This window comes from Diceros bicornis, chromosome 17, assembly GCF_020826845.1.
Source record: "Diceros bicornis minor isolate mBicDic1 chromosome 17, mDicBic1.mat.cur, whole genome shotgun sequence".
Taxonomy (NCBI): Eukaryota; Metazoa; Chordata; class Mammalia; order Perissodactyla; family Rhinocerotidae; genus Diceros; species Diceros bicornis.
Genome location: NC_080756.1, coordinates 32,057,835 through 32,080,957, shown reverse-complemented (window position 1 = coordinate 32,080,957; position 23,123 = coordinate 32,057,835). Strand labels below are relative to the sequence as shown.

The 23,123-nt window shown below is 38.2% G+C and overlaps 2 protein-coding genes across 2 annotated transcripts in view; one reads left to right on the top strand and one right to left on the bottom strand.

Annotated features, from left to right (window-relative positions):
- Positions 1 to 681: 681 nt before the first annotated feature.
- On the top strand, positions 682 to 7,418 carry ETFBKMT (electron transfer flavoprotein subunit beta lysine methyltransferase). Its single transcript, XM_058558543.1, has 4 exons — positions 682 to 796; positions 2,607 to 3,048; positions 5,105 to 5,235; positions 6,015 to 7,418. The coding sequence occupies exons 2-4, from the start codon at positions 2,723 to 2,725 to the stop codon at positions 6,356 to 6,358; spliced, it is 801 nt and encodes a 266-aa protein (XP_058414526.1). The 5' UTR covers positions 682 to 796; positions 2,607 to 2,722; the 3' UTR covers positions 6,359 to 7,418.
- Positions 7,419 to 10,598: 3,180 nt separating this feature from the next.
- Positions 10,599 to 23,123, bottom strand: part of AMN1 (antagonist of mitotic exit network 1 homolog) — a 49,691-nt gene continuing 37,166 nt past the window's right edge. Inside the window, exon 7 of the mRNA XM_058558544.1 lies at positions 10,599 to 11,041. Within this exon, the coding sequence (XP_058414527.1) occupies positions 10,968 to 11,041 (74 nt within the window). The 3' untranslated portion in view covers positions 10,599 to 10,967. The remainder of the gene's footprint in view (positions 11,042 to 23,123) is intronic.

Below are 23,123 nucleotides of genomic sequence, written 5' to 3'. Positions count from 1 at the left end.
ATAACAATTTCATTCCCCTGTAGATGTGCCTAGAGGTTCCAGTTTACAGGGAAAATGGGAAAGTCTTAAACTGAGAACAGAAGCACAGAACCGAAGCAACAAGCTCTAATTTTGAACGGCAGCTGCCAGTTCATTTCTCAAACTGCAGACTAAGATGCAGAAATGTGCTTTGCCTATTTCTTGGGTCAATTTTTTTTTTCCCTTTGGCACTCTAGAGCAGGTTTTAATTGTTGTCAGGTGATATGGTCAGTTAATTTGAAATGTGTTGAATGAGGGGTTGGAAGATGGACATATAGGTCCAGAACTTGAGTGATACAGATTGCAAATAGATTTAGATTTTACGTTTATGGAAATTATTATAAAAGGGATTACAATTTAATCTTAGTTGACTGTAAGCATCATAAGGGCTTATACTGTGTCTATTTTGCTCATCAATCTGTGCACAGTGCCTAGGACTGTGTTTGGCACAAAGCAGATGCTCCACAGTTTCAGAATGGATTTTTTGGAAATCAGAATTTGAAGTTCTCTTATTTCCGAAGTGAGGTCAGGGCATGCTGTGGTTTCGCGCTTCCTGCCCCTTTAAGAAAGCGCAGGAAAAGGGAGAGCAGGCGCTGCTGGGACGAAGGGCGCAGGGCGGAGCGGGAGGGCTGGGGACCCAGTGTTGCTGCTCGGCGGCAGCTTCCGGCTTGGAAGCGGAACCTACGTTCGGTTGTAAAGAATGCGAGAAAAGAGGCTCAAGGGCAAGTGACAGACGTGCCCTGAGCTTAGCTTCCCAGGGCGGTGTTAGCAAAGACAGGTAAGGAGAAAAGGAGGACTGTGCCTGCCCCTTTAAGATTGTCTCCTATCCTCTTGGAGGGAAAAATAACGTGGTCACAAACACCGTTGGAACTTACACTTTTTACCCTGTCTTCTTTCCTTACCAGTTAACACATGTACAGTGTCCGCCACATAAACACGTATTCATAACCGATGTTCCATTGGCGCTGGGGTGGAGGGGGAGGCGTCGGTCTAGAAGACGTGGTGTCCAAAACCCAAATCATCTCATATTTACTCTGCTTTATTTTTAAACCTTAGGCTTATGCGATTCAAGGGCTGACCCAATACTGCCTAACAGAATTAGTTCCCTGAGAAGTCAGGCTGTTAGAGACCCTGGGATCCTGAGGGCACAAACCCTCAGGTTTGTGGGAGAGCTAACACCCACTGAAAGTCTCTCCTGAGTTCACACACTAGTGGCCTGACAGGCATTTTGGCCTGCCCTGTGTTTTGATATTTTAATTAATCGCCAGCGTTTAAAAGTGGAGTTTTATATGTAAATATCTGGATTATCTTGAGACATTGGAAGATCTGGCAGCATGTTCCTGCCTGGCAGCAGTTTGCTGGCCCCTTTGGACTGTTGAGAAACAGTCTCCAGGTTGTCATCACCGCCCTTTTACCTTATAACCAGCCTGCATCATTCATTTATCCACAGTCTGGCTGCTGGCTGGCATTTAAGTTTGTGGCCCCTTCTCTAAATACTTGGGTGGATATAAGACTAAAACATTTATGCAGAACAGATGAGAGGTCCCAAACAACTTGGGTGTATAATTTGTGTTAAAACTACTCTTCCTCATTCCTACTTATTCTTATCAAGGTGTTTTCTGTTGGAACAAGACTTTTCAGCCCAGGCTTGGTAAGGATCATCAGAGATATTTACAGAAAGAGACTTGGGAGTTAATATTCTTTTATTACAATTAAATCCATAAAGTTTTTTTTTTTAGAATGTGTTTTTTTTTTTTTGGTGAGGAAGGTCAGCCATGAGCTAACATCCATGCTCATCCTCCTCTTTTTGCTAAGGAAGACTGGCTCTGAGCTAACATCTATTGCCAATCCTCCTCCTTTTTTTTCCCTCAAAGCCCCGGTAGACAGCTGTATGTCATAGTTGCACATCCTTCTAGTTGCTGTATGTGGGACACGGCCTCAGCATGGCCGGAGAAGCGGTGCGTTGGTGCGCGCCCAGGATCTGAACCCCAGCCGCCAGCAGCGGAGCGCCTGCACTTAACTGCTAAGCTACGGGGCCGGCCCTAAAGTTTTTTTTTTTAAGGAAAAAATCTGAGTCTTGATTACATTGATGTTTTATGCTACGACAATCTTTATCAAAATAGGGTGTAGTCAGTATAATTTCTATGCTGCTGCCCACAGACAACTGTAGTTTGTTAACGTCGACACCTCTTGGCTAGACTTCATAAAAGCAAGAACTGTGTGTGCCCTGTTAATTGCTCTTTCTCACCACTAGAATCTAAGCTTCCTGAAGAGGGGGACTTTTGTTTGTTTATAATTGCCAAGCGTATACTTGATTTTCTGTAACAGGCATGTTCCTGAGGATTTCTCTCAAAATCAAATAGTTGTATATTTGTTGTTCTAAATTATTAAAAGCATCCTGTTGTGAAAAGACATCCTTGTAAAAGATTGAATTTTCCTAAATTGATGCACCTATGTCTTCATCTAAAATGAACTTGCACTTCTGAATCATCTGCTACAGAACTTACACTGTAATATTGTCTTACTACGTAATAGGATTTGGAACTGCCAGTGAGCCTTGGAATTTTCAGTATTATTTCTGTTTTCAGAGATCCAGAGATTCCAGTTGAGAGCAAGTTGGCAGCCAGACCCTTGTTCTTTCCCTGTGAGGAGCAGCTCTTACCAACAGCAACATTGACAGAACCTGTGTTTTGGAAAAGGCCTGATGGCTTTGAGCCTAGGCTGGAGAGCATTTGCCCTGCTTCCCATGAACCACTTCGGTGTTTCTCTGAAGGCTGTGAGGAACAGTGGTCCTCCCTTGTTTCCCTGGGGCCACTGCCCCTGGAGAGGAACTGGAAGCTTTTTGGACCCTGAGATGAAAGCTTTCCTGGAGGAGAACACTGAAGTCACCAACAGGGGCAGCCTCACCCCCGAAATCCAGTTGCGGCTTTTGACCCCTAGATGCAAGTTCTGGTGGGAAAGAGCTGACCTATGGCCCCACAGCGACCCGTACTGGGCAATCTACTGGCCCGGAGGCCAAGCCCTGTCTAGGTACTGCCCCTGTTGAAATGGGAACCTTTAAGGCTGCTACAGATCCTTTCTCTTTTCAGCCCCTTCCAACTCTGCATTCTCCTTGCCGCTGACAAAAAACCAGAGCAAAACCCAAAATTCTTGTTTTCCTAATTTAGAGCAGATTAAGAATATTTTTTGGTGCTTTGTTGCACAGTTCTCCCTTCTACTCCAAGCTTATCAAGGTATTTCCCCAAATATAGTTCTCTCCCTAAGAGAGATGCTAGGGTCACCTGTCGAGACCCTAGATAGCTATAAGTGATCCAGAAATCTCACAGTATCCTCAGGTTCATGGTTCATAATGTATGGCCAGTGCAGTTCCTCAATGGAACCTAAAGCCCCAGTCCTTCAGTTCTCCTAGTTTAATCCTGTAAATGTTGCTCCTTAAGCCTCACACTTCCTCCGTCGTTGCCTCTCCATCTCCCAAAGAATAAGAGATATGAGTGATTGGGCTGCTCAAGGATTCCCTCTTCTTTAGTGGTTTGCTGACATCTCAGGTGAACTCTGGACCCGAACCTGTGTTGTTAAGGTTCCCCCTTCCAGCTCCCCATGCTGCAAAGGTCTTCTCTACTACATTTTCTCACACATTCACACTATGCTTTTATTAAAACACAGCTGCTGAAACAAAGCCAAGGACCTTCAGCATTTCATCTAGTCTTTGCTCTTGGCTTGGTAAATGATTTAATGTTTATGCTTTGAGGTTACAAAGCTGTGAAATGAGAAGGATGTGGATTTCTCTTTCACAGGAACGGTATGGCCTAACAGAATTGATGTTGTATATACAGTCATGCGTCACTTAACCACGGGGATATGTTCTGAGAAACGCAATTTCGTCACTGTGTGAACATCACAGAGTGTACTTACACAAACCCAGATGGTATAGCCTACTACACACCTAGGCTATATGGTACTAATTTTATGGGACCACAGGTGTATATGCGGTCCATCGTTGACCGAAACGTCATTATGCGGCACATGACTATAGTTTTAAATGCAAAATAAATAAATGCAAACATAGAGCTTTTTGGAGAATCCCAAGGACTAGAAAACTTTCCAGGTGGTATCAAACAATTCCAATTTTCTGGTTGTTGTGTTGCCAAATTTTCAAGCTTTATTTACTTACATCATATTTTTAAAATACTGACATTTTAAGTGATGTCTATTAAAGTTATCGTTTATCAACTCCAAATATAAACACAGTCAAACTCCTTAAGAGACTGTCTGAATCAGAGGTCACAAACTGGTGACCCACAGATGTCTTTTGTTTGGCCTTTATTTGTAAACTTATAACAGATCAGTTGCTAACATTTAAAACTTGAGAGATTTCATCTAAAAATCTACTTTGATTTGAAAAACAGGAATCTCTGATAACACGGGATTTCTATGTGGCAACAATTAGCTGAAGATGGCTAGCAACTGTCGCTTTAGACAGGGCATGTACACCCTTACTTTGCCTTAGTCCCTGCTATTCTTTATTACTCCAATACTAAGATCGAGTGTCAGTTGATTTATTATTTCAGTGTTTTCCTCTTCATCTTCACTTGTTTGGTTACTACTTAATCCTGGTCCAAATCTTTGGTTGAACTGGACTTTGATCATACCTTACCAGAGAGGTCATTATAATACAATTCAAGCAGTCGGTAAAACCAGTCTAATGGACAATCAAAAGGAGATGGTTAATTTGGGGTTAGCCTACTGAGTCCTGATTTTAGCAGCACTTTGTCAGTCTATATTCTTGGTGCTTGGTAGTGTCTGGATCATAGTAAGTGCTCAGTTGTGTGGAACTGCTCTTCACAACTGCTAAAGAGAAAGACCAAATGATCAGGGCCTCTCTCTGCCACTTCTGCCCAGCTCTTAAGATTAACATTTTGTCTCACGCTAGTCAGGACAGACTTGCCAAGGTTGGACCAAATTCTTCTGCTAAGTTCCACTATTTCTTTGTCCAGTCAACTCAAAGAAATTCTTTTTGGACATCTCTTACCGACCTTCTCCCATCTCTCTTAGATAATGTTTTTCGCTTTCTCTTTTTCTAACTTAGGTATTTTTTGGATAATCCTGACGTTGTCAGAGGAAAATCTGTGTTGGATCTTGGGAGTGGATGTGGAGCGACAGCTATTGCTGCAAAGATGAGTGGGGCATCAAGGGTCTTGGCCAACGACATAGACCCTAGTAAGGATTTCATATTGAAAAATATTCAAAGCTCATCTTCTTTTCTTCCAGGATAAATAACTACAAATGCCTCAATGTGATAGCTTATTTCCATGTGTATTTTGCAATCTGATATTGTGAATTTTGTTCAGTGGGACATTATCTGTGGGAATCATGTAGGCCTGAGTTGACGGTGCATTTTTCCCAAGAGGATTTGTATTTGTGTCTGTCAGATATCCCAAAGTGATACCAACCTGGGAGCACTTACTGTTAATTTCTGAGCTAGGAATTTCCTGAAATATGTAGGTGGGTGTTTATTTGACCCAAAACCCAAGTGAGGATAGGCCTGTGTCTTTGAGGGAGATTTTGTTCCATTAGAACCCAAGTTGAGACAGGTAAGTTTTAATTTTATCTGGTTTTCTTCTAGTCTTCCCTTTCACTGAGGATCTAGCCCTTGAAGATTCTTATTTTATACAGGGGTCCCAGTTCTAACTTGCCAGCTTTCTCGCCCAAGGCTTGTTTCCCTGTCTCCTGTATAGCCCTAACAAACCAAAACTCTTGGTTATTGAGATCAGCACATGTTCCTGAAAACCTCAACATTTGCAGGTGTTTTGTATTGTTTGTTTTATTTTCAGGATATCCATTCATATATTTGAAAATTGCAGCTTCCTTAACTAAAAAAACAACTTTCACCAAAAAGGGAAAAAAATATTGTTATGAGATTTTCTAAATTACTTAAATTAATCAATAGGGAATTAAACAGCCTAGCATATCTCAATTCATTATGTGCTTTTTTAAAGTTGCAGGAATGGCTATCACACTAAATTGTGAATTGAACCAACTGAATCCTTTTCCCATTTTAACCAAAAACATTTTGGATTTGGAACAAGATAAGTGGGACCTTGTCATGCTTGGAGATATGTTTTATGATGAAGACCTTGCAGATAGTCTTCATCAATGGCTGAAGAACTGCTTTTGGACCCACGGAACTCGAGTATTGATTGGTGACCCTGGGCGACCCCAGTTCAGTGGACACAGCATTCAGCATCACCTGCACAAAGTGGTAGAATATTCACTTCCAGAGCCCACTAGGCAGGAAAACAACGGACTGACAACAAGCACAGTGTGGGATTTTCAGCCTTGAGTTGTCAAAGTGCTTCCAAGGATGGATATGGCAATGTTGGGGTTTAACCCTAAAAGATTCTCCAGTTTAAAGAATGCAATTCCTGTTAAATAGCAGATCTTGTTTCCAAAATATGAAGGTTTAAAGTTTTGTCAGCCTGTGTCGTGTAACTAGTTCTGCATTATGCCAAATCTCTATTTGTAATTTTTTTTTCCTCATTTTACTGCTATAGGAATATAATTATAGAAGGCAATGCCCAATGGTAGCAACAGGTAATTTAAGCAGTGGAGAGGAATTAGATATTGTAGCAAGAGTCTGTTTCTGTAGTTGAGGACAACTATATGATGTATCTAAGTACAAAATATTGGAGAATACTATATATATATATTTTGTGTGTGTGAGGAAGATTAGCCCTGAGCTAACATCCGATGCCAATCCCCCTCTTTTTGCTAAGGAAGATTGGCCCTGGGCTAACATCTGTGCCCATCTTCCTCTGCTTTATATGGGATGCCGCCTCAGCATGGCTTGACAAGCAGTGTATCAGTCCATGCCCGGGATCCGAACCTGCGAACCCTGGGCTGCTGAAGCAGAGTGTGCGAACTTAACCGCTATGCCACTGGGCCGGTCCCTGAAGAATACTGGTATTTTAAAAAAATTATCTGTAAAGATCAAAGATGCAGTTAGTATGGTACAGAATACATGGGCTTTGGAATCAGGTAACTCTTGTCACTTTCTAGTTGGGATTTTGGCCTAGTTAAGCTCTCTGAGCTTTAATTTCTTCATCTATTAAATAGTAACAAAATTTATAAACCTCACCTCAAATGGCTATTGTATTAAATGGAAGTATAAAGTGCCTAATATAGTATTTAGTACATTATAGGGCCTCAATTGACAACCATGGATAAAAATAAAGATTTTAGAATTTTCTTCATACTCTGTACTGTGACACCTTATGGTCCCTCTTTATGCCTCACTAAGGTTAGCTAGAAATTGGTTTTGCCACCACTACATGCCTCAGCTTGTCAGGATCTTATATATCAATAAAAACACTATGACATAAATGAGAAACAATGTGAATAAGAATGTCTATAGCATATTACTATTTATATAAAAAAGATGTATGTATATACCTACATATGTATGTATGTGTATAAAATACATACTTGCTTGCAGTATACATAGAATATCACTAAAATAAGACACTGGTAACAGTGGTTGCCTTCTGAGAGGGTACCAGATAGCTGGAGGACTGGGATGGGAGGGAGACCTCCTTTTTACCTTTGGGTCTTGTAATTTTGTACTAATTATATGTACTGTATTTCCTATTCTCTAATTTAAAACTAAACACTACCACTATATAGGTTACAAGTGAAGTATAAAGTGCAGCCTTTCCAATGTACTCTCATGTTCTTATATACTGCTTAGGAATTGTTTATGACACTTACATTCTGCTTTCTAATAATATACACATGCCAGTGGGATTAGGACACCAGGGAGGCATGATCAGAGTTACAGTCATACAGCAGAAATGTGGAGAAAGCAATTAAGGGTAAGTTGTTGCTTAGATAGGAAAACAGGATAATTAGATGGGAGTTTTGGAGCTGGGGTCACAGAGGATCTTGAAATTTATTTACTTGTGATTCTTGAACTTTGGAAGTCAGAGTTTATTACAGCCCAGCCAGTCAACTCTTGCTGCATCCAATTTCCATTGGTCTACTGGGGCTTAAAAATTATAAACTCAAAATTTTGATTCAGCCTTGGTTGAAATTAATAGAAATTACAGGCTACAGTGGCATTGGATGATATTTGAGAGGAAAGTTTTATTGACATATGCTTTGAAAATTCAGGGTATTCTGGTTATTGCTCTTCTCAGCAAGATAAGAAAGAGAAAATTAAACTCTGGAGCACCATTAGAAATCAACTTGATGAGGCAAAGAGTAGATTTAATTTTAAATATCTACAACCCTGTTTCTGTTATCTTAATGATTTATGAAGAGGGCCCAAGAAGGTCTTTGAGGTATCCAAATATTACTTAAAATATTTTTGAGTCTCTCATGTTTATAACAGTGAGACTTGAAGTGACTTCATAGCTTAACAGGTTTGTATTAAAACCATTCACATCTCAAGTGGTTATTCATACAGTTGGATTAATTCCTACCATATTTTTAATTTTCCTATCCATTGCCCCTGTTCTTTTTTTTGTGTTCTACTCTTTTTTTCTGCCTTCTCTGGTTTTAATTGAGCATTTTATGTGATTCCATTTTCTCTCCTGCCTTACGATACCAATTATACTTACTTAAAAATTTTTTTTAGTGGTTGCCCTAGAGTTTGTAGTATACATTTACAACTAATCCAAGTCCACTTTCAAATAATACTGTACTGCTTCATGATTTTCAGTTTGTTCAGCTTTTATCTTATTGTGAGGATGGGAGTGATGACTTCTAATCTCTCTACATGTCAGAACGGAAGCTAGAAGTATGTGTTACTGTTATTTATTTCTTTTCTCCTTTATTTATTTTCTTGTCCATTCATTCAACAAATATTTGGATGCTTATTATGTACCAGACACTGTTTTCTAGGCACTGGGGATACAACAGTTAAAAAACAAGACAAAAATTTCTGTCTTCATGAAGCTTATATTCTGGGGTGAAGAGACAGATAATAAATAAAACAGATGTCAGATGGTGATAGGTGGTAAGGAGAAAAAGAGAGGTCAGGGAGATAGGGATAGGTGGGGTAGGGAATGAGGTACAGAGATTTTAAACAGGGTGGTAAGAAATAGCTAATACAACCAGCAACATAAAAAAAAGCAAGATCAAACTGCAAACTGCTTTAGGAAGATAAATCCTTCACAAACCCTAAAAAGCTGACATTTTAGATCTTGAAACTATATTCCCAAAAAGGGGAAAAAGCTATTGACTTAGATGTTCAATATTAAATTTTACTGAATTTGCCTTCAGAAAAATGTCATAGATGGAACTATGGCCTTACTCATTTTACACGTAGATACATATGTGCCACTTATGCAGTGGCAATATATATATAGCCACACTATAAACATACCACATTTATAAAGTAATTAATAGTGAGGACGAGAAACAGAGTTGAATATGTAAACCCTCCCTGTAAACAGGTACAAGAAACTTACCATACCTTACTCTCTTAGCTTTTCACTACATCAGAGTTAAAATAGGAAATCTTGACAAAGTCCCACTGAGACAGGCTCATGGCACAGGGAATATGCTGAATTTAGGGGCAGTTTAAGCACAGTATACTTCAGGGAATTTTTTGATTATAGAAAAGTAATACATCTCATTTGAAAACTAAGACCTGTGCTGTTTATTTCACAATGTGAAAACCAATAGAGCTTCTGGATACAACCTCTGTAATGATATTTTGTATTTACTAATTCTTACACATTCCTGAATGCAGTTTTTAAGGAAGGAAGTTCATAGACGTATTTGGGAAAAGTAGCCGTAAAAATCAATGAAATAATGGCTGGGCAAGGGGCTCAGTAATGTTCATATGCTGAATGGCTAAGGTGTATTATGTCATGGATTATGACATTAAACTATTATATTTCTCTGTTTCATTGAAATATTAAATTCTGTAAAGAATTTATAGGCCTGATGTTCAGCTTTGCTTTTGGCCAATGTGTGAACAGGGAACCAGGCAAAGAAAAGGTTACTGAGGATCTGCTCAATAACTAACATGGTCTGTCCAATGTTTTTCAGACAGGAAGAAACTATGCGTTCTGTTTTGCAGAAATTGATGTTCCCATTTTTGCAGATGTTGCTATCTTGCAGATAAACTTACATGTTTGCAGCAAGACCCCTGCAAATGTTCCAGCTCTAAGTGTCCTAAAGTTACCTTAAATTCATTAGCATCTTAAATTCTCCTCCTCTGGGAGGGTCTAAGCAGCCATTTTCAGATCATGTATGTAGTAGCATGTTTACCTGCTATGCATGCACCCTGAATGAGCACAGTTGTTACACAGTTGTTATAAATAAACCTGTTATCTTCTGCTGTCTTGTGTATAAAGTTTCCACCAGCACTGAGCTCAGGGAGACACTGCTTTGGGGAGATATCCCCGGTGGTCTCCATTGCTTGTGCAAGCAAAAAACCTTTTCTTCACCTACTTCTGCCTTGGTTGTGCTTTTCCACTTTGCACTCACCAAGAGACAAACCCATTGAGTTCGGTTACAAATGGGCATTTAAATACTTCAGGTAGGTAGGAGCCAGAAAATAGCTAGGAAGGTAATTATGCTTTTAGAAGTAACTTTACTTAGAATTTTCCTAATGTTTATCCATATTGGTAAATTTATAACAGCTCAAATATCTAGGTAGGAGAAGGAAATCTACGGGGAAGACAGGTAATTTGAAATTTTGTTATTTACGCAACAAACACAACACTTCACTCCCACTCCAAATACATCAGAGGGCATGTTACGATTACCATTTCAAAAACAATGACTCATTAAACAAACACAGAACAACAGCACTATTAAAATGTTTAAGGGTCTGGTTAACTTCAAAGCACAAACCATATTATTGGAAAGCCAATCTCTAAGACCATTGTTTCCTGGGACAGTAGTATGACGATCATAGCTTTGACAAGCTTCAATAAGCATCAATAAACAGTCCATGTCACTTGCTTTAGCTTGTTTGGGCCTACTAATTGCTCCAAGACTTCTCGTGAATGATCTATAAAAGAAAACAATGACAATACATTAATTCACAGTAATCAATGATATTTCATGTGTCCTAATGTATAAACTGGGGATGATGATAACTATTATATCTCATAGAGTTATTTAAAGGATTAAATGAGACGATATATAAAGAATAGTATATGGGTCGGCCAAGTGGCATAGTGGTTAAGTTCGAGTGTTCAGCTTCAGTGGCCCAGGGTTTACCAATTTGGATCCTGGGCACGGATCTACTCACCACTCATCAAGCTATGCTGAGGTGGCATTCTGCATAGAAGAGCTACATCTCTACAACTATGATATACAACTATGTACTGGGGCCTTGGGGAGGGAAAAAAAAAAGGAAGATTGGCAACAGATGTTAGCGTACAGCCAATCTTCCTCAAAAAAAAAAAAAAGAATAGTATACAACTAAAAATACATTTAATTAATGGTAACCCTCACTATTATTAGCTGTAGTGTACAAAACATAGTAATACTTTTTAAAAGATAGGCATTTATTGTTTTCTCTATAATTTCACCAACCACAGAGTAACAGTGTAATTTCACCATTAACCTGTGTATAATGTTTCCCAGGGTCCCGGCAGGAAATAGATGACGCACTAAAGTGAGGTGTTTGAACAGGGTTTAATGAAGCGACTATTTACAAAGGAGTGAGCAAGATTAAAGAAAGCTGACACATGTGGTAAAGCACCTTGGGAAGCTACAATATGCGCAAAAGGTTAGGGGAGGGAGCAGTTACTAGAACAGGACAACCTGAACCTGTAGTTGAACATCTTTCCACGTCATATAATACTATTATAAAGCATGACTTTTAATAGATAACTATTATATGATTTCATTATAATTTAACCAAGCTATATTATCTGACATCCAGATGGTTTTCAATTATTCAGTGTACAGTAGTAATTTTAATACGGTTTACAGCCCTTTTGCAAAGTCAGTTTTATAATGCCTTCGAAAATTATGAATTAAAGCAAAAATACTGCTAAAATTTTATTACCTAGAAAATTACTCAGAAGTTTAACAAACTTGTTCCATAGATACAACCTATGTTGTATGTACAATATATCTCTAATCTAGTCTTGGAAATTTTCTAGTTTAGTGGTTCTGAGACTTACAGATTTCATAGATCAGTAGGAAAAAATAGTGGGTCCAAATATGGTTACTAAATTTTATTTTAAGCAAAACAAAAAAAAAGCCAAAATACCCAAAGTTCAGTGCAAGAAAGAGAACCAGAGAGCATATGGAAACAAGAAGTTATTACAGTAGTGAAAATAAAGGTTTACATCAGCAAATTAAAAAAGAGCAGCTAGTAAGATAAATGCAGTTTTATTCATTGTAATAAAAATATCATCAGTTATTACAGAGGAAATCTATTGCATGGGAAATCTAGATTAAAGACAGGTTTCAAATAGGTTGAAAGTAAAAGGATGGACAAAGATATATCATGCAAGCAGCAACTATAATAAAGTTGGAGTGCCTATATTAATAGAAAAAGGAGGAACACTTCCCAGTTCATTCTATGAGGTCAGTATTACCCTGACACCAAAGCCAGACAAAGACATCACACACACACAAAACAACCAACCAATATCTCTTATGAATATGTACTCAAAAATCGTCAATAAAACACTAGCAAACCAAATCTAACAAAAAGAATTATATGCCATGATCAACTGGGATTTATCCCAGGAATTCAAGGTTAGTTTAATATCTGAAAATCATTTAATGTAATACACTGTATTAGTTTCCTATTGCTGCTGAAATAAATTACTATGACCTTAATGGTTTAAAACAACACAAATTTATTATCATACAGTTCTTGAGTTCAGAATTCCAAAATGGGTCTCATGTGGCTAAAATCAGGCATTAGTAGGTCAGCATTCCTTTTTTGGAGGCTCTAGGGGAGAATCTACCTCCTTGACTTTTCCAGCTTCTAGAGACCACCACATTCCTTGTATGCCTCCACATTCAAAGTGAGCAACATTGGACAGAGTCCTTCTCATGCTGCCATCTTTCTGGTTCTCCTTCTGCCTCCCTCTTCCACTTTTAAGGACCCTTGTGATTACGCTGGGCCCACCTGATAATCCAGGATAATCTCTCTATTTTAAGGTCAACAAACTCACAGGTTCTGGGCATTAGAACATGAACATCTTTGGGTAGGGCATTATTCTGCCTATGGTATACACGATATCAATAGAATATATAGGTCAAAAACCACATGATCATCTCAATAGATACAGAAAAGGCATTTGACAAAACTCAACATGATAAAAACACTCATGAAAAAAACCTTCAACAAACTAGGAATAGAAGGGAACTTCCTCAACCTGATAAAGGGCATCTATGAAAAACCCACAGCGAACATCATCCTTAATGGTGAAACACTAAATGTTGTCCCCTTAAGATCAGGAACAAGACAAGATGTCGGCTCTTGCTGCTTCTATTCAACATTGCACTGGAGGTTCCAGCAACAGAAATTAGGGAAGAAAAAGAAATAAAAGGCATTCACATCAGAAAGGAAGAAGTAAAACTATCTGTATTTGTACATTATGTAATGTGGTATATAGAATATCCAAAGGAATCCAATAAAAGGTTAGAACTAATAAACAAGTTCAGCAAGATTTCAGGGTACAAGATCAATATACAGTCATTTGCCGAATAATGACGTTTCAGTCAACAACAGGCCGCATATACAACAGTGGTCCCATAAGATTAGTATCATATAGCCTAGGTGTGTCCCAGGCTATACCATCTAGGTTTAGGTTTACGCTCTATGATGTTTGAACAATGATGAAATCGTCTAACGACACATTTCTCAGAACATATCCCTGTCATTAAGTGATGCATTACTGTACAAAAATCAAATATATTTCTATACACTAGCAATGAATAATCCAAAAATGAAATTAAGAAAATAATTCCATTTACATTACCATCAAGAATAAAATACTTAGGAATTAATTTAACAAAAGAAGTGAAAAAAACTTATACTCTGAAAACTACAAAACATTATTGAAAGAAATTAAAGATTTAATAAATGGAAAGACATTCATATTCATAGATCAGAAGATTTAATATTAAGATGACAATACTCCCAAAATTGATCTACAGATTCAATGCAATCCCTACCAAAATCCCAGCTGGCCTCTTTTTTTTTTTTAGAAATTGACAAGATGATCATAATATTTTTTTCTTTTTAAAGCAACTGAATTTTTATTTATTTATTTATTTTGTGTGTGTGTGTGTGTGTGTGAGGAAGATCAGCCTTGAGTTAACATCCATGCCCATCTTCCTCTACTTTATATGGGATGCCACCAGAGCAAGGCCTGACAAGCAGTGTGTCAGTGCGCGCCCGGGATCCCAACCGGCAAACCCCAGCCGCCAAAGCAGAACGTAGGCACTTAACCGCTTGCGCCACCGGGCCGGCCCCGTGATCATAATATTTACATGCGAATTCAAGGGACCCAGAATAGCCAACACAATTTTGAAAACGAACAAAATTAGAAACTTACACTTCCCAATTTCATTTTAGCTGGTGTTTCTGGAATTATTTTGGCATTTTTACTAGTTATGAATGTTATCAAATACTATATACAAAGATTTGTTTTCTGACTATATTTGTGTCACTCTTCTGTAGAAATTTACTATTGCACATAAATAGGAAGATACTTTTCCCTCCAATAGTAAGCACACAATATATTTTTAGGTAGTTTAAAAATTTTGATACTAGATGGCAGTATTACATTATTCAAAGTCTCCTCAGGCAGCTTTTTCCTTTGAAAGTATATTTCAGTCTGTGAGTTTGAATAGCAGGAATATTCAATGCCTGTGAGTTTATTATGCTATAAAGAGAAACTGTGGGGTCTCTAGTTCATGATCCCTTGCCAGAACACTTTATAGAAACTGTAGGGGAGAAAAAAGCATTTTCTCTCTACCCTTCTGAGTTCTTGGTCGAGACCCCCTGTAATAAAAGACAGATTAACAAGAGAAAAACTGTGGACACAGATAATCAATAATTATTCTATAGTAAAGAAAAGAAGAGAGTTTTTTATTTGAGCCAAACTGAAGACGACAGCCCAGGAGTCGAAGCCCTCACAAGGGAAAAAAGTGCTCTGGGGAAGACCGATTTTCAGCATAGTTATATACCATTTCGAAACAAAGATACCTTCATCAAGCATGACGGGGGTACATTCCTTCAAGGGTTCGAGGAGATGTTCATTACAGATTAGCACATACACAGTGGGTCAACATGACGCTGGCATCATGAGAAGGGAGACTTATTTTCAGAGGGTACTGGCGTCATAAGAAGGGAGGTATTAATTCTTATCTTTAAAGAGTACATTCTTTATTTTAGGGTAATGATTAAAGCAGATGAACAATGTATGACAGGCTTTAAGTCAGGCTTCTTTGGTTCAAAAAAATTCAGGCCAAACCAGAATGGCTTCCCCATATACTTCAAAATAAAAATTTTCTCATTTCAAAACAAACATACATTTATCAACATGTATACCTCATGCATACACAGGAGATACCCAGGAAAAATGAGTCAACTCCTTCAGATGGCCCAAGCCACCACCTTAAACACTATCTTCAGCTAAAGACAAAAGAAAGATGTTGGGGTGGGGAGGGGCAGTTATGGGAGGTTGCCAGGAAAAGCACAGTAAACAAGGGTAATGTTTGCTCTACAGATTTAAGTCAGTGCCTTCTCCATTGATAAGATTTTCTTATGATTTAGAGGCATCCTTCTCTTCCTTGAACAGAGAGGGGAACATTTACAGAGGGAAACACTTTACAAATAGAGATTTCCTTTATAAATGTAAACTTCCCTTACAAAAGCGTAACTTCCACTCTGTTTTCAGAGCTTCTGCAGTGCCTGCTGTTTCTCAAAAATAATCAGCTCAAAATAATCCTTCTGCCAAAGAGGTATAATTTAGGGTGGCATATTCTGCTACCCTTCAAAACACAGACTCTCAGGACTGAAAAAGACCCAAAAGGTCATTTATACCAATCACACTACTGATGCTTGAAGTCACACTACTGATGCTTGAAGTCACTCTCCTATTTCCTTCCCTTTTCTAGTCATAGTTAAGCCACTTGACACCAAAGGCTCAGGAATTGCTCTACTGGGGAAAGAATTAGAGATTATGGATCAGGTGACTTAGATTTTTACTTCCAGTTCTATCAACTATTTCTAAGATCTGGCGTGAGTCACTTAAATTCACTGCATCTCTGTTCGCTTATCTTTAAAACAAGGAAGTTGGACAGATGACTTCTAAGGAAGCTTTCACCATCTCTCTAAAAATCTATGACTAATATGGATGGAGACCATCTTTTGAAAGAGATTCACGACAGGAGCTTTCGGAGCACCAAGGAAAAGAAACTATAGGAAACATAAATTAACAATCTTTTTTTCAAATGATCAAGTAAAACAAATTTAGACATTTTTATAGAATACACTATGAAAAAAGACGCTGGGCACATTTTTACAAACAATAGTCAAGGTTCTAATGCTTCATCACAGTGTCTGGCATAAAAAAGTTCTGTCATGCTGGATTAGTAATGAACGAATAAATAATGATGAGGAAACAGAATATAGCATTTAGAAAATGAAAAATATGAAATAAAAAAAGAGCTGTCCTTGCAAGAAATCAGCTTTAATTACAGGGAAACTCTGAAGCAAACCACTTGGGTCTTAAAATACTTTTGTTTTGGCTCTTTGTGGTAAATCTTGACATATTTATTACTCAGGAATCTAAGTAAAGAACTTGCTTGTAAAATAGTCGGGTTGAAACAAATCCTCAGATATCACTAAAATTCGAGTCAAATCAAATCAAAGTGGCAGATTTCCTGCTGGGTTTTCCTGCCTTTCAATGTAAACATAAGGACTCGAGGGCTATCTAATTCCTTCATTGCCCTTCTAAAATCCAAACCTTCATGTGTGTGAATACTGTGAAACATTTTTAGACAATTATGAGAAACCGAAATGAATGTCCATTGTAGGGGATTAACAAAGTGTGTGAGTTGAACTAACTGATAACCATTGTAAACATAATTGAATTAAAGAGAATTTAATAAGTTTAAAAATTATTTTCTGCTTCCATAACGTTTATGATTTACAATATTTTAAATAGCACCTTAGTTTTTTTGTCTCCTCTGAAGAAAGAAAATCAGAATGCTTCTAACAGTTTAAACTTCCAATTTATAATGTGGAGTTCTGTTTACAGCCTGACTGTAAGGTTAAGAAATTTTATAAATACTTAGAAATATAGCAGAGAAGATAAACCTATTAATTCAGGGAATCTGAATGGTAACTACAGGGGACACTGCCAATCTAGGGGTCAGGTTGCTTTGAGGATAACATAACATTAGAATTGCACAAACATATGGACGTACATATATTCTTTTTATAGAATAAGTATTGTATTGTCTTATATAGTCATATAGGAGCCATCACATGAATACATAAGCAAGAGGAAATATGTTCTATAAGGTGTCATGAAAGAAGAAAGAACTTTCACTTATCAGGCAAAAAAAAAAAGCATTTGTCTTCTTTGGAGAAAAAAGAAATTAAAAATTAACTATGAGGTGAATATCTTAGCCCACTCTATTTTCATTCAACGATGGTAGCAAAAATATACAAAATATACAATGGTAGCAGTGCTGACAGGAAAGGAGGAAGAGTAGAGATGATCTGGGTAGTTGAAAAACTTCAGCTTTTTTCTCTTTAAGAGCCTTTATTGATAAAAGCCATTGTGTTCTCTTTTACATTATTATCAGTTCCCCCCATCTTATGACTCACGTAAGGGAAAGTTGAGGTCTATAAAAGTTAAGTTCTTCAACATTTTGGAGACACAGCAGCAGACGGGATTGGTGCTCATTTCATTATATCTTGAGATTTTAGTTTTAGTCTTGGCACTATTATTAAAAACTGTGACACAATGGGCAAACAAGATTTCAATATCTCACTTTCCTATTCTGTGAAATCAGGGATCAGAAGAAATATATAAAGTATTCCGTGCTAAAAAAAAATTTGGGAAGTACTTGGGTGAAAAAGTTAAGTTTCTTAGATATAGTATTTTTTCAGAGCCTTTGATAAATTGATATTCATTATAGTGGTATGTTGCATTTCCCAAACTTTTTGGACATAGAAACATTTTTTGTTTTATGCTATACCTCTGGTGTCTTCCAGAACACCATACCATATAATAGTAGTTAGTGAATTTAAGGGATTTGAGGGCAGATCAAGGAAAAAGATATGACCACAAGGTGGCAGCAGGACACAACGAGCTTTAGTTGGGCAGCACTTGGATAGGTTTGCACGGAGAGAAGTCCCTTACAACATGAAACCTTCCAACCGGGAGTGTGGGGGAGGGGATACTACTCAGAAGGGCATCAGGGTAAGGGAACTCCCAGAGGACTCAGGAGGGGATTTATGTTTCATGATGTTGCTAGGCAACAAGATAGGGAGTCTCTGGGTCAGAGAGCTCCAAAGGGCAAGAATGGCTTGGGGTCTTTACAGCCCTGGGTTTCATCTTATCTATGGGTAGTAGACGTTGAGTGCTGTTTTTCGGGGTATGCAAAGCAGGCAGGCTCCAGATGGCTAAAAATCTGCTTAGTTAGGTTACATTTAAAACAACTGGATGGGTGAAAATTTGAGTTTGGTGCTGGTGGGCTTTTGAACTAACAGTCCCAGTCTGCTGTGAAGAAGTAACCAACAGAGGGCCAATATATAGAGGCCATCTTTGGCTCATTTATATAACAGTAATACAGTTGGTAAATACTGGGCTAGGTGATCTTCTAGGTCAAAAATATTATTCTATCCCAAATATTTTGAACGCTTGTCATTTCAATGTCTGCTTCCACCACTTTGCAGCTACACGAAAATATAAGAAGTGATTCAAAAGGGATATTGTTAAACAACTGTTTAATAATGTGTGTGGACCATTGCTCTCAGAGGAAGCTGGTTCTGTTTTGGGATTCTTCTATTTTTATATACAGTCATTCTCACACAACGATGTTTTGATCAATGACAGACTGCCTATATGACAGTGGTCCCATAAGATTAGTACCATATAGCCTAAATGTATAGTAGGCTATACTCTCTAGGTTTGTGTAATGTTTGCACAATGACGAAATTGCCTAACACCACATTTTTCAGAACATATCCCTATGGTTAAATGACACATGATTGTACTCTGCTAGTTACACAGATAGAAAAGAGTCTATGTGATAACTATTCTCCATCCAGCCATGCCCCATAAAGTCATATATTCCAGGTCTATTTAAATAAGCAATCTAAACAGACCCTTTCCACTGGCAAATACCATTAGCATGTTTATAAGGAGGTCTGGTTTAGGCAATCGTTCTCTCAGTGAACCTGAGTTGAAGGAGGTGACCACAGCCTGGATGGTCACTCTTTCCATTGTGATACCAAAAGGATTGAACTATTGAGTCACGAAGTCCCCTAAACTTGGGAAGAAATGGTCCATATTCAGTGCCAAGAGAATAAACTATATGCTCATAATTTGACTAACATTTATCAAAGGTATTACAGAATATTACAGATTGAATAATCTAATAATTCCATAAATAGAGAGTACAAGTAAATAGCTTTATTTGATTAAGTTTCTAAACACATTAATTTGGAAGTCTACTGAATGAATAAGAATTCCATGAAGTAGGGAATAGCTAGGTAAGTCTCTCAGGATTAGGAATCAGTTTAGGTTTTTGTATTATATTTTCAGGCACTATGACCTCTGAATAAATCAGAATATTTTAAAAGTATTTTTTCTTTTTCTGAAGAAAAAGAAGTAATCTTTAATTGACCATAGGCATGGGAATAGCTTTTCTGATTAACTGAATATTTTTATTTTTATAATTGTAATTACCATTTTGTTTGTGATTAAAAATGTTTCTAAACATGTCATGACATTTTTCTATAATGAGACTTTCATTTGTATGTTGAGTAAGCATGGCTCTTAAGGTACAACGTTAATATCAACTCTATTTTTGTTCTTTTTGTCCTTCCAAAACTGTTCATTGAGGGATCATTCTCCCCCTGCTTTTGGATGAAAATTTAGGTAATACTGTGATGTTCTAATCATTCCTACCATAGACTATCCAACTACATTTTAAGTTGCAAAATATCCAGTCCCGCCTCTGCAATTATCCCTCTAGGATGGCTCTCCCTCCCACTACGCCCACATCTGGTCTATGGGCAACATTTATGTATCTTCAAATTCTACGAGTGCAGGCTGATTTTAGTGCAGCAGCAATAACCTTTCCTTCACTTCTACTGCCAGCAGCTAGCCTACGGCCACCTGGCAACTGCAGGGGACACATATCAGGCCTGAGTAGTCCCATTGAAGGTCCTCTCATTGGACTCTAGGTGAAAGGTGAAACAGCAGCACTATCCAGAAGTCCTCACCAAAACCCTCTCTCAATAGTCACCATCTCAACCCCTTTAAAACCTTTTTGTGGATGATGGGTTTTTAGGGTTGTGAAATAGGTTCTCAGATATATCTTTTGAAAATTTGCATCTCTGGCATTTCTCTCACCTTAGAATTTTATACCTACTGTATCTAGTTGCCTTAGTTGAAATTTCCAATTTAATGTTTTACTAAAGTAGCCATATTGTATAGAAGAATATAATTAATTTTACTTTTATGATCTAGAATTAATTATACATATTCATTGAGTATCTGCTATGTGTACAACACTACACTAGATATGGAAGACAACAAAACAAAAAAAAGAATTGCATGGCATAATCCCTGTCCTTTACGATCTTCAAGTTGAGTTGGTAAGGTCAGCATTTTGAGTCATTATGTGGATGGGGAAAAATTTATTAGGATTAAGCCTCCCCAGGGCCGGCCCGGTGGCTTATCAGTTAAGTGCGAGGGCCCCGCTACTGGCGGCCCAGGTTTGGATCCTGGGCGCGCACCAACGCACCGCTTCTCCGGCCATGCTGAGGCTGCATCCCACATACAGCAACCAGAAGGATGTGCAACTATGACGTACAACTATCTACTGGGGCTTTGGGGGAAAAAAAACAAAAAAACCAAGCCTCCCCAGCTTCTGGAATCATACCAGGAAGGCGTTTATCTTGAATCCACCAACTGATAACATATCTTTGGTTATCAGTGATCTCAATAATTATGTTATTTATCTCAAAAGACTCCTGGTTTGAAAATCAGATTAACCCATCCAACATATTTTTCAGACTTGAAAATTGTTGGTATTTGTCAGTCATCTCTGTATTAATACAGGCACATTTAAATATTTTAATATTGGTCTTGTATTTAAATAAGCTTTTGGTTATATCTTCTAAAGATTTCATTACCCATAAGGTCTTTGATAACTGTTTTAGGCAGTTTGCCTAAGGATACATTTTCTTGGTTGACTGTATACATTTTTTCTGACTTAACTTCTGTTAAAAGTAGAGGGAAAGTGCCAATTTAATTATTTCCAAATGGTAACCAGAAAGATAATCAAGATAAAATTAGCAAAGGTTGATTTTATAACATGTTGTATAGCCAAGGGATCCTGAGACAAATATAACAGAACATTAAAATAGAACTATTTCAGCTAAGGTTCCAGGACTAGAGGTACCAACTCATCTCAAAATGAGATGCCAGACCACCTATACACATGACTTGCAAATGCTTGGCTGAAAACTGGTTTCAGAATCCATGGTGCCTCATCCTTTCAAAGGTACAAAAGTGTTAAAGTGGGAAGGATGGAGAGTTGAAAATTTCTTTGAAGATAGCTGTGATTTGAGTTCTAGAGAGAGGGCTTAGAGGTGCTTGCTTTTCCCCTCAAGCCTAGTGACAGGGGGCTCTAAGGAGATCAGTTGCAGAGTCTGATATGTCCCATGGAGCTTGGGGGACACTGCACACTAATATCAGACACACATCTAAGAATACTAAAGGGTCAGAGGTTATGGCAAGAGTCCATGCAGCTAAAGAGAGGACTGAAGTTGGGAAAGACCTGCACTCTCATTGTCTGAAGCATGTATTCCTGTGGATGGACGTGGGCTGGCATAGGGTTGCCTCATGAGAGCAACATGGATGGGCTAGGAAACCTCGACAAAAAGAGACTGAGGGTGTATTGCCAGATGCCTGAGGGCAGAGGAAGAAAATGCTGGCTACAAGGCAGAAGAGACACATTTGCTTGAATCAAGAGAACTGCAGACAGGAGACATATGCAACGATGAGGGTGGAGATAGGAAGAAAAGGGCTCTGAAGAACCCCAGAAACAACTTCACCCTTGAGAGAGTACAGATCAGAATCAGCTCACCCACAGAGCCCAGAGTGCTGACACTAGATCACAGCAGTAGTGGTCAAGTAAGATTTTTCTTTCCCTTACCTCGCCCTCCTACCCACCCCTGTCCCACCCTGTACTGACATTGGTGGGGTCAGAAACCATATGGGCAACATGGGGAAGGAAGAGGAAAAGCACAGGATGGTAAAACAGAGAAACTAACAAAGTCCCCTTACCCACTGCAGCCTTTCCACCTCCAGCAACCCTGGGCTGACTGGAGGAGCAAAAAGCTTTAACTTGCACTTGTTTAGAGTGTTACATGGGTCTAAGACATTTTAATTACTGAAATGAGAGGGCTTCAGTGATATGAAATGACAAGACTTTTAACTATCTGAGGATGATGAGAAAAGTCAATGGCACATGTCTGAGATTTCACCTAGCTTTGGGAAAAATTATTCCCTTTAGAGCAGATTTGTAGTAAAATAGTGTGAGGAAAATAGAGTCACTATATGAGTCCCACTTGCTTATTCAATGTATTGATTAAATGCACACATAGCTCAGTGGGTAGATTTACACATTTTTAGTTGGTATTCTGGTAAGATTATCAAAGGTTGCCATTATTACATTTCACATATTGTGGTAACCTACACCTTACAATAACAGCCTACTCAGAAGACAATTTTCTGCCTTGTTTGATGACTAGAGAGCCTCTCTTTGCCTTCTCACAACTGCCAGAATAGTGTACACATGTACCAATCCCCTGTACTCAGTCCCATGAGTTTTTCCAGTTCTAAATTATTTTCTTAAAA